Raw genomic sequence first — 14,671 nt, 5'->3', positions numbered from 1 at the left:
TGTTTTATTGTTATTTCTCGCTTATATCGTAAAACTCATTTTTTCTTATTCCAATTACTGTAGTTCTTAGTTTAATTACTGTAATTAAAAAGGATTCAAAAAGAATTAAAATATTTAGTGTGATATAATATTTTAATATTAATTTTTATCAGTTAAGTTTCTCCTATTTTATAGTTTTACTTATATTTCATATCGTAAAGTCTTCTAAATTTCTTTAGTTAATTCAATCTTTGCTTTTTATGTAGTGTCAAATACATCATTTAGTGACGCTAGTATTCTGAACGGTTCGACGGTGGAAGTTGAAAGTCAAGTGATAAATACTTCGTCGAGCAGCGAAAAATCTTTTATTCAACAGCGAGTGGAGCGGCTCTATGGCCCGGGTGCTCTGGCACAGGGTTTCTTCTACAAACGCAGTACCACTAAGCTAAACACCAGTGACAGTAATTTCAATAAATCCAGTAATAACAATAACATAGCAGACAACGCGAATATGGAAGAGTCTTTGAAAAATCTGCCTGTTTTGCGGCACCTGCGTCCGGAATTTCGGGCACAACTTCCCGTAGTTGGTAGTAGAAAACCCACGGACGGAACGGAACAAGTCATAAAACCTCTACAAAGGTAAGCATCTACATTTTATTTACAAATAGAATAGTAATGGTTTTGTTTTATTTTCTTGTTTTAATGACGAAACACTTTTACATTTTTAGGGTAACACCGACAAGAAAAACCGAGCAAAAGACTCCCGCAATTACGAATTCACAGAATAGCATAACGAGAATTCCGATTACCATAGAAGATGACGCACCGAAGCGTGATATTAGTAATAAAAGCATATCCGATCAACAGCCAGCGGCGCCGAAAGTAGTGCTACCTGTGTTAGAACCTAGCACCAGTTCGACGAACATAGCGAAACAGACTCAAGAAGCGGAAAAAGTAATCGAAGAAAAAGATGGTCATTACTTTATGAAGGTAGTTGAAAAACTGCATATATTATACGCGACGCAAGCGCGATTCCCGTTAATATAAATTCATAGAGATATTCGTTTTTAGTTATTAAAACAAGAGACAGATAGGTTACTCTCGTTGGCCGCATCTGCAGAGGCCGAATTAGCCAGCGGTGACACCGCACTGCCAGAAGAAGCAGCTGGTAAGCTACGATCTGCTGCGGGAAAAGCCAAATTGTTAGCTTCGCAGAAAATGCAGCAATTCGCAGGATTATGTCAAAAAAATATTGTAAGTATTATTTTAATTGTTTTTTTTTTACTTGCGCAATTAGATTAAGTTCAGCTAACGGTTCGTATTTTGATATTTTAGAATCAGGTACCGGGTGAAGAATTTCCAACGACGAATGAAGACCTAGCTGGCTTTTGGGATATGGTAATGTTACAAGTTGTTCAAGTAAACGAACTTTTTGACCAGATAGAAAAGCTGAGGACGTCACAATGGCAAGAGGTACGTTTAAATATTGTATTATTAGAATTAATACTGAATTGGCTTCCATATCGAGCGAATCCAATATCAATGAGGAAAACTGACAAAGTTTGAAACAATCTCGCTAAGAAATAAATTCAAATTATTACTCGTACCAAAGCCGATAAAACGGAAAATTCTATCCGTGTTGTTTGAAAATTTTAAAATAGGATGTACAATGTCAAATTTAAGTTTTTCTAATTAAAAAAAAGAATTAATAAAGATATCTATTATAAAAAGATACATGGAAAAAATAGAGGAATATGAATATACACGGTATACTTTAAATGTAACGCTTCTTAAATCTCTTTTTTGTTTTATCTTTTCAAATAAAAATTAAACAGTTTTTATAACACATTGATGTTCTGCGATTACGATTATTCGCGGTTATATCGTGAATATTTTGTACAGGTCGTGCTGGACAAGAAAGTCCCGTCAGCCTTGCAACAGAACGGTAAACGACGGGTCATGTCGGTCCACAAAACGAAGCCAACCGCGAATAGCGAAGCAAATAAAAAGGCGCGCGAGGCGAGAGAGCAGGCGCGACGACAAATAATCGTGGAGCGAAGACGAGCAATGCGCTCTAATGCACAGAAGATCGATAATTCCGTCGAGATCTTCGCTCCTGAAACGTAACGATGAATCGTTGCACATTGAGTCCGAGCTTGAACGAGCGATACGATCACTCGGCATTGCGCCTTCTAGGGAATATTAATATGTATAGACTGTCAGCTCTTAAATGCAGAAAGATAGAGAGAGGAAAGAAGGGAGGGAGAGAACGATTTTGTATGAGATGGCAACATCAATCAGCAATCAGCTTTAGCAAAAATCAAACCTGCTTGTTATAATTATTCGTATCCAAGATATCATCTTTCGCGCGCGCGCGAATTATATGCATACGAGAAACGAGAAAGTATTAAGCAGATATCATGTAATATATGTGTTGAAGTTGCAGAAATTTAATATTATTCGCGAGAGAGAAGATATAAATACACGCAAAATAACATGAAGAGCAGGAATTTACGTTCCAGAAAGATCTTTCATTTTTCATTGAGCTTTGACGTGTCACGTATTATCCCGAGCATTTTAACGCAATACCGTAATACGATGACGGTGCGTCGCCTTTTGTCGATAAAGATATTTTATAAACGCGAAATGTGAGATATTTACTATAACACTTTACTTATAGAATTGTTTTTCTACATTACGTATCGCAGCGGGAGGAGGGGGAGGTGAACATTATTAACTTATATTTATAAAAAGATAGTAAATTGTATGTGTGTGTTCAAGAACTGGCGATTAAAAAAGGAACATATACACAGTTCTATAAGCCTTCTTACCAATGGGAATCAGTCGTTTTTTGAAAGTCCAGAGACTGTCTAGGTTAAGGAGGGGCGGTGGATGGAGAATAAAGAGATATTAAAAGTATTTATATAATATATATATAATGATTCTGATGCAACACTGTTTTCTTGACTAAACTTAATTACGATAATTTGCAATTTTCCTTAACCTAGGCAGTTTATTATGTAGCTTATGTATGTAAATAGAATATTCACATTTGCACAAGATCGACTCTACGCCTAGTGTTCGCCTAATAATTTTTTCTATCAGATATCAATGAAGTTTTCTCGTTGAATGAAATGTCATCAACAAGTAAGAACAGGAGTAAAAAAATTCCTATTATTCTTATTATCATTGTCTCACAATGCGATTAATATTATTTTATTATTATTATCATTCTAATTATAATTATATGCAATTATATCTCCTCATGTCTCCCGCACGAAACATGGACGTAAAAATTAATCTCGCTCTCTTCTCAGCAATTTTCTGTTCAATGTTGTTTCTCCAAGTTTCGCGCGCGAGACTTTAATACGCCAGAAGGTTGACATTTATAAAATGTTCGTTAAATCATAAATTATAAATGTTTGATAAATCATCGAATATTGCACATAAATTCGAAACATTTGTGGGAGAGAGAGATACGCTGGATGTATGGCAGATGCGTCAATAATATCTTTATTATTGCGGTGCGTCACACGCAGATCACCGCGGTAATCCGACTGTGATCGACAAACATGTCATTTGATGTCTATGATCCGCCGAATTTGACATTCCCCTGCGATAAGAGCATCTCTCTCGTCACATCACGTCAATCTCTATTTGCATAGTTATATGATTGTAGCGTTATCGATGGTCAGCGATCAATGGTCAGCGGTTTTAACAGCAAGTCATCAACCAAATAACACTCATACTTTAAGTAAATAATAGCATCGCGCATTGTTACACACGAGTTGTATAATCACGATTTCGTTATTCGCTCCCGTTATATTTTCCTATCATTGTCAATTATATCTTCTTTTCCGAAATTTTTGTATAAATTCGCTCATGTAATTATTAATTGTTGATTCCGTTGGTGCCTTCATTATTTATACTTATGTATATAACCGATGGACATGTAAGCCGATAATTTTTTATGTACATGTATCTATTTAAATTATACGTTCGATCGAATTTCAAATAATCTGTTGAAAAATAATAATAAAACGAATAAATTCCATTATTTATCGATCAAATTTGTTGTTAGAATATGAAAAAATTAGTTAAGTAGATGCTTATAAGAGAAATCATACTGTTATATATATATAATATATTATCTCTCGTTGCGATAATACATTTATTTTTTTTTTTTACATCGAGTAAATAAGGTCGAGCACACACATTTATGATAAAACTGTTTACTTTATAAAATAGGATATAAAATAGGAATTCTGCAAAAACATTGCAGATGTCTATATGAATTACGGCAGTAATCGTGGGAAGACGGTAAGTACATTAATACTCTATCCCTATACATATATAATGTTCTGTAAATATCCATTTCCTTCTAATCTTGCACGATTAATTATTCAGATCGTATAATTTCGTTTGCAAAAATATTTATCTTTGTTTTGTCATGCAGTGAGCACAACGAGGTGAATATTTTTTTAAATTCCATTAGTCTGTTCCATGTATTCCTTTTCGATGATTTATACCGAGGGAACCTATTGGTGAGATCGGACTCCTTACTGATTTTATTTGCGCGCTCAGGCTAAGCATATTAGAGTCTTTCCTTCGTTCATTTTGTCCTGGACCTTGTCGCTGGCCGTCGACTTCTCCGCCTGTCCGCTGAAAATGGCGCAGACGAAAGTAAGAGCGACGCCGATCGCCGCGCTATAAAAGGCCCAACCTAAAGAAATTATTCTTTTAGATTCTTCGAAAACTAATACGATTAAGATTAATTTATTTTGAGAGCAGGGTTTGATCTATTCTTCGAGTAGGAGACTATATAATTACTTCAAGATAAAAATTGAACTTTAAAATATTTTCAGAGAGAATATCAAAAGCCCAATTTTAAAACTGGATTTGCAACTTTTTAAATTTTAATATTAAACATTTCGGTATGTGTTTTAGATTTACCGAGACTGCAGTTAGCAAGATAGAAGGCGTCAGCTTCAGTACCGCAAATCCTCTGCACCCTTTCGGCACCCCAACCGGCGGGGTATAGGATCATCCCGAAAAGGTATAATATTCCTGTGAAAATAAAAAAATGTATCAAACTAGAGCGGCACATTAAATTATACGAATACGTGTTATAAAGATATTTTCCGATTATCTGACTTGTTAGAACCGTGGCGAAGTGAGTATCGTTTTTTTTTTTAAGATTGCGTATACTCGTTGATTATTCCGGATGCAACCTTTCGTTACAATGGAAGTTGCGTCACTCGTGTTCGAGATGCTATTGTTAAGCTAAAAGCACGCTCTGTACGTGGAATAGCCAGCTGTACAAAGAGCGATCGTGGTCTTCTAAAAATTTGCATTACTCTTACTATTGTCAGCAATCTTAAGAAAAGACTCTGGCGAGCTTTATACATTATTATTATTTATATTTGAAATGCGTCTTTCAGAAAAAAAGAAGAAAAAATAAATTACAAATTGCTTTTAGAAGTTATTAATATTTTTCAAGCGCACAAGAAACTTTCTAATTCTCCGCTGTATATATAAAAAAAAATATATAAAACTCTTTGCATAGAGATATCTAGAAATATATATCGTTCATCATTTATAAGATTATTTCGCGTCTGAGTTAAGAAGCTTAGTGTCGGAATTTCATTATCTCATCATATCAATCCTCCTCTCTCGAAGAGCAATATTACCAGTAACAGCCTGTGCCACTCCCGCCAGATTGAAGATGCTCTTGCGGCCAATGCTCTGTATGCAGCATCCCAGTAGAGCAGCCATGACGGTCACCGACATCGTGGCCAGGCCCGCGGAGAAGAAAAACAGGGAAGCCTTCCAACATCCCGGAAAGACGTTGGAATCCGTTGCGAAACCGTCGATGTTAAAATTCGCGCAATGCATCTTGCCGAACAATCTCGTGCAACGATTAAAAATCCCGACTGTCGGTATGTACAGTTCCGTGCCGTTTTCTGAAATTTTCGAGCAAGCAGGGAACGATAGAGCGTAGGTGTATAATACGATAACGCATGTCTGTTGTAACATTAAATGGAGAGATATTTTATTAGTGACGAATGTTATCGTTGCACCATTATATATAAGTATGTATACAATGGGAATTCCGACATCGCGCGTCTCCCTTTGCCCCCCGCGCGGGGGTATCTAATTGGGAAGAAGATATTTACTTGTATCCTTAATTGTCGGTGGTCCTACGAGCCATCTGGGAGTGATGAGGCCCGATAAAACCGCCATCAACGCTGCCAGAGACAAGAGCGTCCACAGCAAACTGCGCCCAGTAACTATCACATAACACATGCTGCCGATCGATTGTTCCTTCGCTTTACGCCATCACATTCTTAAATTGCTCGATTACTGAAAAATAACATATTAATTTCTTACAATTCACACATTATATTAGAAAATGATAGATTTATAATTATTGACACAATCGGCAAGCAAAGATTTGTAAGAAAATGTTTCGATAATTCCTTTACAAATAGAATACGATGTTTGCAATTAACGCGAACGCCTTCTTGCTCTTGACTGAGATTTAATGAGGGAGTTTGGGGGATTCGGGCGCGTGGTGGAATAAATGCCTTTCACATGTATTTCGGGGAAACGCGCGCTGGTGTTATTCGAGATTCTCTTTGCTCGAGTATTAAAATTGAGGTCGCGAAACTAAACCGTAGAATCTCGGGTTACGGCACAGCGACTAACACAGTTCTAACTTTTTATTCTGATTTCACGGAAATCGTGAAGGGGCACGGGACCCCTCTTGCCGGGCATTGGAATCATTCGTAGATCTGATTCGCGGCACTCGTTTGAGTGGAATCTTCGACAAACGAACACCGTAAGGCATTTTATCCGTGATTGATTCTGGGACCAGATCCTTGTGGTCCTTTTTTTCTGAAGATGGTGATCTTTCTCAGAAATATATCTCACGAGTAATTTCTATGAATAAAACTATATAAATTAAAATTAGATTTTTTATTTAGAATCTTAAGAACGGTGCTAGGATTTTTTGCCAATATATGTAGGGCCTGTGAAAGGGAATAAAATAAAAACAAACATTTCTTGATAATTTTGTCGTAATGGTTGAAACGTATCGTCAAGCGTTTTAAGTTATCTATGATGATAATATCTTTTTTTGGAAAAAGAAAAATGATACATTAAAAGTGGATTAATCTGAAGCAAAATGCTTCATCTTATCTTTTAGTCGAAATAGCTTTGATCCGTCTTTTCGACGTGTTTGTGAGGGCGGCGCCTTTTCACTTTTACACCACACGTGCTGCTCTCGAGACTGTTCTCTCTCTTTCTCTCTCTTGAGATTCTTAGTGCTCTTCAAACCCGCAAACTTAATCGCCTTCGTCCTCTTACCGCCAATTGAAGAGCATCACTTTGATCTTACCGGCGACGCGGTGAATCGACGAAGTTAATTGTGGGATGCGATCTATACGCATCTCGAATAAAAAGATGTATTTTAATAACTTGAGTATACGTTTGGAATATTCAACGAACAATACAACGGTCCCCCGATTTGAAAAACATTCTCGTAAAATTTAGAGATCTCTCTGTCTCGAATAATAATATATTTATTAAGGTTTATTTTTATTTAAAAAAATTAAATATCAATAAATTTTACAGGATATTATAGCAGCATCATTGGGCATAATATCGGAGAAATTTATCGCACTTGGTACCGTTGTCACTTTTATTTCCGTCACCTCTTGCCTGCGACTTGCAACCACTTCAGAAAGTGTGTTTACTTAGGATCACACCCTAATCGCTGTTTATATATTTACACTCTCTCGAATACGGTACAATAATGAATCCTTCTGACAAGAGACGACGTTGACATATTATAAGGGTATCTTAAGAAAACTTTTTTTTTTTTAAGCCAGATTTGTTTTCTATAATTTATTCCTTTTTCGCTTGACGATTGCGAGTTTATTTCAATGATAAATTATTCTTTCTGAATAACAATGCGAAAAATATCGGCAACTTTCTGATTCTCAAAAATTGTCCATTAATTAAGAATAATTAACTAGCTCCCACCCGTGGCTGTCGTGTCATCGTTGAGAGAGAGAGAGAGAGAGAGAGAGAGAGAGAGAGAGAGAGAGAGACTTATTGCTTCCACTTAAACAATTTTCTATCACGTTTAGCTCTTTGTTTCAGCTACGAAGGTCTGTTTTTGCGCATGATCGGGAATTAATGAGCCATAGTTAAATTGACAATCTATGGGCATGGATTCGAGCGGACGGAGAAATAAACGCGGCATCGGACGCGTGGGCAGGCTGCTGTCCGCGCCAATAGACGAACAGCCGCACGTTTTTTTCCCTTTCATTTTAATTGCCGGCTTCACATTGTTACGTAGCTCTGCCACGCCTTTTCATGATGTGATACAGACTCCCTTCTCTGAGAATGCGCGAGCCACCGTCGTGAATTAATCCTTAAACTTGTATCGAGATCTCGACACGTGCAATGTAGAAGCGGGTCTCTTTCTGGTTCATTATTATTTTAATCGTCACATTATTTATTTGTATACTTTTCGACAACGAATATAGTGCGTTTCTGTATGTATTTTAGTTTAACGTTTTTTAATCTGCGAATGTGTTTTCACACAATCTGGTAGAGGACAGATTTATTATCACGGTGAAATCGAGCACAGACGCTAGATATAGACTTACAAGGAAATTATTAGTATTCTTTGCTGAGTTACGATTTTTCGACCATGAGTTACCGGACAGAGGATCCATTGGCGGATGACTAATGGTCGGAGCGTCTGCGCAACGGTTGGAAAAGAGGAGGGAGGATATTGCATTCCGCGAAGATACGTGAGCCAAATGAGAAATTCAGATGCCACCCACAGATGCGGTCACAATAGGATTAAGTATTTATATAAATAAATATATTATATAATCCTTTGCGAGAATCGGCACTTAAATATACTTGACAAAATCGAATAATTTTTGCACATTCAAGACAGAATTTTAATCTGTCACTATATTATAAGGATGATTAGGATGATAAGGATTAAATGACAGAGAAGAAAGTAGTATTTCATTCAAATTTTAGTAGAAAGATCATTCTTACGGGAGAAGATCTTTTAAAAAAAAATCCGTCGATCTTAATTATTTTGAAAGCCTCTGCCCGTTGCACCTAAAAACAAGACATCTACTCTCCTTACATAATCTCGCGAGTGTACTAACGCCATATGCGAGGCAGCTGTTAGACAGGTGCTCCCTTGCATCTCGCATCTCTTGTTTTCATTCTCCCTCTTCGCCCTTTTCGGGATCCAGTCTGCAAGAAGAGAGACAGAGAAAGAGAGATTTATTGTATTTCTTCTTCTCTTTAGCTTCACCACGTCTTGCTTATACCATCGATTTTAATCGTAGTGATTTATCGCGATTCCGAAAGCTTTTTTCAATAATTCGATTGGTCCCGAAGCCGTACTGAATATACGATCAAGAGATTCGGAATTATTAGAAAATCTAGCGAGAATGTGATTATTTTCCGATTTGCATTTAAACATATAGATCATATAATAACCAGGACAAGTCAAATATGTCAGCTGATTATTGTTTGACACGTAAAGAAATGTTATTGAAGTAAAATGTAGAAAGAAATTAAATGTATGGCTACATTACAATATAAATGAACTATTTATCTTGTGACATATAATGTAATAATATATAATCTCTTATAAAGTTATATTACATCCATCTTAAAACTTACAAGAACATATTATTTGGTTCCAATATAAAAACAGAAAAAATACGTGCGCAATGTATATGACAAAAATGGAAGGAATTTTTATTTTTAATATTATTTTAATATTATTTTTTCTATCGATATAATTGACAGATACTGGAACTTGTGATCAACAGGAAGTGTATGATGCACGCGAGGAATTACTTCCTCTTGTAAGTTCGGTGAAATATTATTTACGAGCGAATCGAGCCGCGTGATAACACCGATGCGAAGCCTTCTCCGTCGTTCTAGCATAACGACGGATTAATTAAGGAACGACGACAACGAGCTAACGGTACTCTCACGTTGAAGACCCGGCAATTAAGATAATCGTCGTTGATCGGTCTTAAGTCCCGCGTGCGAACCGTTTGCTATGGAGGTTCTGTTTAATTACGATAATTCCGTTTATAGCGGTAGCTGTATGTTATATTTGTAGGTCAACGTATATAAGTTGCCATATTTTGTATGAGATATAAAATATTATTAATATCAATGCAATTTATATTATATTTTGCTATTATGTAAAATATCTTTAGAAGACGTACGTGTCAAATTGAGTAGGATATTTCTCGATAAGTTTGAAACATATTGTATATGTTACGTTATTTTTAAATCATGTTTGGCATATATGTTATTTAGATTGGACACGCGTTGAAAATGATTCCTCAGATCTATCATCGGATTCGGCGCGAATTCGCGCTGGTAATTTGCACAAATCTCTCGGGTAAATATAAACATCATTAACGAGCTAATCTCGATTTTCTGGAAGTTGCACATTTGCCGCCCATATCTGCGTGCATATTTCTGAGCGTGCGGACTAATCGCCGCAAGGCCAGCACGATTAGATTCTATTCGTTTTAGCCGCGTTTCCTTTCGCGCTCTCAACGTTTAAAATAAAATAGATGTGTGTTCAGGTTCTCTGGAGAGAAAATGAGACAAGGAACAAAATGTAGGGAGTGTAACTAAAACGAATAAACTGACAGGCGATTCCACGAACGCCGTTAATCATTGCGGTTGCTCGAAATCGAAATTATTTCCGCGCTCTTGATGTTCATGCAATCTTATTTTAATATATTTAGGATGTCACTAATTTTGCAACTAAGCAAGCAAGAGATAAATCTTACCAAAAATTTGTAACAATAATTATATAGAAGCAATAATCACTATTTTTCTCACACAGTTAGCCGAATTTTTATAAGATTTAACTTTATATTCTTTTACCAAGAAAGACCGGTTTCTCGCGGTAAATTGCCGTGACTTCGCGGCTACTCCTGTTAAATTCTCGTGTTTACGTACAGAAGGGCGTGTTAATGCAAAACTTCTCGGTGCGATTTGTTTATCATTTTTGGCGAGCATCGCTGCCGGTTAAACATTAACATTCCCTAACGTTGCCGGGAGCATGCACGCACGCACGCACGCACGCATGCACGCACGCACTTACGCGGCTTCATTTATGCGCGCACACGCGCGAGTGCTCGGCCAATTTATATTTATGATGTATCAGGCCTCGATGACACAGCGACTGGCTATGCTGGTCGCGAACCAACCAAGAGAAGGCGAGGAAGAAAGGAAAAGATAGGAGCGATAGACACGGAAGAGCGAGACGAGAGTAGGAGGAGAGAAACAGGGAAGAGGAGAGAGTGTTAGAGGCGAGAGAAAACACCCACGGAATGTAAAACGGTTCGACCGCTTGTCCTTTTGTGGGTTACTACCACTTCCGTTCGATTTGATTGCAAAAGAGTGAAAAATTCACGCCGCGAACAATGTACCGTGTAATAGAATTGTTTAATATTAAAAGGGCGTAATTTGACGAAGCCAAATTTTTCATAAATTAAAATATTATTTTATTCAAAAGAGGAAGACTTTCAACTTTTAAAATCGCAATCACAAAATCGTTATTGTAGAATTAAAAACTTCGTCTCGTCACATCTTTAATTTTGTTATCTTTTTTTGGACACAATATTCTTCAAAATTTTTTCTTCTTCTTCTTTTTTTTTTACTGAAACATCTTAATTTTCCATTTGAGAGAGAATAATTGATTCGATTAACAGTCGTCATTGTATTTTTTTATTCATTCTTCTGTTTGCTCTTAAGCTACCACGTGTTCGGCCTACTCGTGCATTTACCATACGTGAAATGACACGTGACGCATTTTAATTGCTATTCATGGACTATTCGTTTTAAATAATGCGCGCCCATACGTGACATTACTTCTTGAGGAAGAGTTCTTCAAAGGGAAAAGAGCGGATTTCCCGCTAAAGCAGACGCCGACATCCGTGAGAATCCGCAGAATCTATTCTGCGATTTTAATTCGCGATCACAAAGAGAATAAAAATAATTTTTTCTTACTTGTAGAATTTATAGAATCATCACATTTTACAGAATCTCAATAAATTAGCGCTTTCAACAAGCGCTTATGACTTTTATCTGTCTTTCAGTTCGTTACATTCTTTTTAATTTTTTTTTCTACGTTGTATCCTAAGTCTATCTGATGTCTCGTTTTGATTGACTTTTTCTGAAAATTCTTTCCTCGAAGTTCTTTCATCGTTCCCTGTCTCGTCCATCCAACTCTGACCCACTTGAAAGCTGAAAAGAAAGAGCCCGGAAGGTCCCACATAGAAAGCGCGGGGAACCCCCTTTGTTCATCGAGTCGTTCTCCAGACACGAGTCGCCCGCATTCCTTACATAGAGAAAAAAAAGCAAGCCAGCCTCCTTCCGTGTGGAGAAAAAAAGGAATAAGGTGAATTTACAAGTGAGCGAGTGTACCAAGCGGTCGACCAGCTGCACCGAGTGCATCGGCAACATCTGGAGAAATACGATTTGATCTCCCTGGATTTTTCTATGTTTTTTACGTTTTACTATACGCAATGCAAAAAGCGATCATGGAGATCACGGATAGAGTTACATAATTAAAGTTCGTGCTGAAATATTGCTGACATGAGTATGGAAATTTAAAATACATTCTCTCGCGAATAATTCTTTCTCCTTTCTTTTTCGTCTGTGGTCTCTATATCTTGGATAGAATAAAATATTTTATATCGATTTTATTCTCTTATATAATTTCGGAGTCATCTTGAATGATTATATATAATTTTCCCAATTTAAAGGCTACACGTAAATAATGCGTAAGACTTTTTTGCGTAAACAGAGTGCGTGAATGCAGCGATATTTGAAACATTTCATGGCTATTTCATTTCACTGACAGACGAGGAAGATAAAATTGCTTATCACGCGTAGAATTTGCCGAACTCTAAATCCTAATCAGGACTACCAATTAATTCTCATTATCGCTGTTATTTTTCTGTCATTCATCGAATATCTCTTTGAAATAAATCTAAATACGACTTGAAAAGTGTCTTCAAGAATATATAACGAGAAATAGAGAAGAATCTGTTGATCGGTCCGCGAAACAAATTCCTGAAAGCGAGGCGATGCGCGGTTCAATCGACGAGCGTGTCGTCTACATTATGTCGTAATTTGTACCAATTTAGCGATTATGCGTCGCATAAAATTAATATTAATGATTGCGAGCGTGTAGCGAGCAGTTTCTTCGCGTAAGGATCGGAATGACCCTGAAAGAAATTCGAAACCACCCCGGGATGCATAATTCATAGTATCGTGTTCGTGTACGATTACGGCGCGCCCTGACATCGTGATGTAAACACTCGTAAATTGATGCAATCGGCAAGGGATGCATTCACCGATGCAAAGAAGTGCGAAACACTCGCGGGCGAAAATTTACGCGATGTAAATCTCTTTTGCATTATCGTCCAAATACTCGTAATAATGATTTCTTTTAGAAAAAAAATTGAGGCAATCACAAATTTTTACTTTGCTCTAATATTGCTAATATTACTAATTAATTTAAGAGAGAGAAAGAGAGAGGCGGGTAAAATATATATAAAATAATTACAAATATATAGAAACATATTTGTTCTTTGTTGAAAGTTGCGAACCGCTGATTGGAAATTAAATTGATTAAAGAATTGCGATAACAATTAGTAATGCAATTTACCTTTCTGTCGCTCCTATTCTGTCTTTAATCCAGCAACATGTCGTAGCAAAACCGATGCTTCATTGATAAGTGATATTTTAGTCTGAATACTCAGAACTGAATTGGAAATCACTATTTTGACAGAACGCGCGCAATTTATCACCGATCGTGTCTAATCTCGAGATAGAAATGCGAATGATCTACCTCGCGTGCGACTCGCTGGACGCGCGAAGCACGACTGAAGAACGCGCGTCGTTCGGCGGAGGGATCGCTATTCGCTATAACGTAGACGCAAACTTGTCATGCCGCTGTGTGGGAGCAAGAGTAGAATTGGATAATTTTATCTTAATAATAAAAATGTATAAATATATTGAAATAGATTGATTATCAATGTGTAATTATTATATAGAATAATTGAGCAAATGTTAATAATGCGCTTTACAATTACAGCAAACCAAAATAATTTTATATACAATAGTGAGACTTGTACGGCGAATAAATTACGGATCTCTATTTTTCATAGAGATGTATAATTCTAATTTTCCTTTTTCGATCGAGCATTCTTGTCGCACGCACTATCAATTTAACGCAACTGTTCGCTTCTCGTACGATGATGTGTCATCGATCGAGCATGGGGCTTTACGGCGGTCGTTTGCGGCGCCGTTAGGATCGACACAAATCATTTCGGTAATCGTCCCTGTAGCCCCGTAATTACATACTTTAATCCCTCGAAAGCCTCACGGCTGACCTTTATCGCCACTCGATGCTCTCTGTCTCCTATTGCACCATACAGCACGCACAAAAGTTCGCTTGATATATCTTCCCGAAGCCTTTTTCCCGCATCCCCGGTTATGCGTCCTAGGGGTTAGTCACCCCTATATTTTCCAGGCATCAGATTACGTCCCGTCCACAGCGGGGATGCACGACCTGTGGCAGGCGCCAGATCTATGAATTTAC

At 37.1% G+C, this 14,671-nt stretch overlaps 2 protein-coding genes and 1 long non-coding RNA gene across 7 annotated transcripts in view; 2 read left to right on the top strand and 1 right to left on the bottom strand.

Annotated features, from left to right (window-relative positions):
• Positions 1-4,007, top strand: part of LOC138945127 (serine-rich adhesin for platelets) — a 37,777-nt gene extending 33,770 nt beyond the window's left edge. For both annotated transcript variants that reach the window (XM_070316383.1, XM_070316382.1), the window contains exons 10-14: positions 246-618; positions 708-969; positions 1,051-1,233; positions 1,315-1,452; positions 1,882-4,007. In XM_070316383.1, the coding sequence (XP_070172484.1) occupies positions 246-618; positions 708-969; positions 1,051-1,233; positions 1,315-1,452; positions 1,882-2,106 (1,181 nt within the window). In that variant the 3' untranslated portion in view covers positions 2,107-4,007. The remainder of the gene's footprint in view (positions 1-245; positions 619-707; positions 970-1,050; positions 1,234-1,314; positions 1,453-1,881) is intronic.
• A 54-nt stretch (positions 4,008-4,061) lies between these two features.
• Positions 4,062-13,933, bottom strand: LOC138945133 (LHFPL tetraspan subfamily member 2a protein-like). 4 transcript variants are annotated; one of them, XM_070316395.1, is made up of 6 exons: positions 13,736-13,933; positions 9,158-9,270; positions 6,156-6,342; positions 5,670-5,942; positions 4,933-5,046; positions 4,062-4,702 (listed from the first exon to the last, which is right to left on the bottom strand). In XM_070316395.1, exons 3-6 carry the CDS (start codon positions 6,283-6,285, stop codon positions 4,560-4,562), a joined length of 660 nt encoding a protein of 219 aa, XP_070172496.1. In that variant the 5' UTR covers positions 6,286-6,342; positions 9,158-9,270; positions 13,736-13,933; the 3' UTR covers positions 4,062-4,559. The 4 variants fall into 4 exon arrangements, with proteins under 4 accessions (XP_070172496.1, XP_070172497.1, XP_070172495.1 ...); XM_070316396.1 differs by having other exon boundaries at positions 9,180-9,270; XM_070316394.1 differs by lacking the exon at positions 9,158-9,270.
• On the top strand, positions 4,274-7,115 carry LOC138945134 (uncharacterized). Its single transcript, XR_011448916.1, has 3 exons — positions 4,274-4,299; positions 4,927-5,035; positions 5,698-7,115. It is a non-coding gene; the product is annotated as an uncharacterized lncRNA (long non-coding RNA).
• Positions 13,934-14,671: the final 738 nt, after the last annotated feature.

This window comes from Polyergus mexicanus, unplaced genomic scaffold (genome assembly GCF_030449975.1).
Source record: "Polyergus mexicanus isolate NDT 795.1 unplaced genomic scaffold, iyPolMexi1.0 SCAF_3, whole genome shotgun sequence".
NCBI classification, from domain to species: domain Eukaryota; kingdom Metazoa; phylum Arthropoda; class Insecta; order Hymenoptera; family Formicidae; genus Polyergus; species Polyergus mexicanus.
This window is presented reverse-complemented; position numbering and strand designations above follow the sequence as displayed.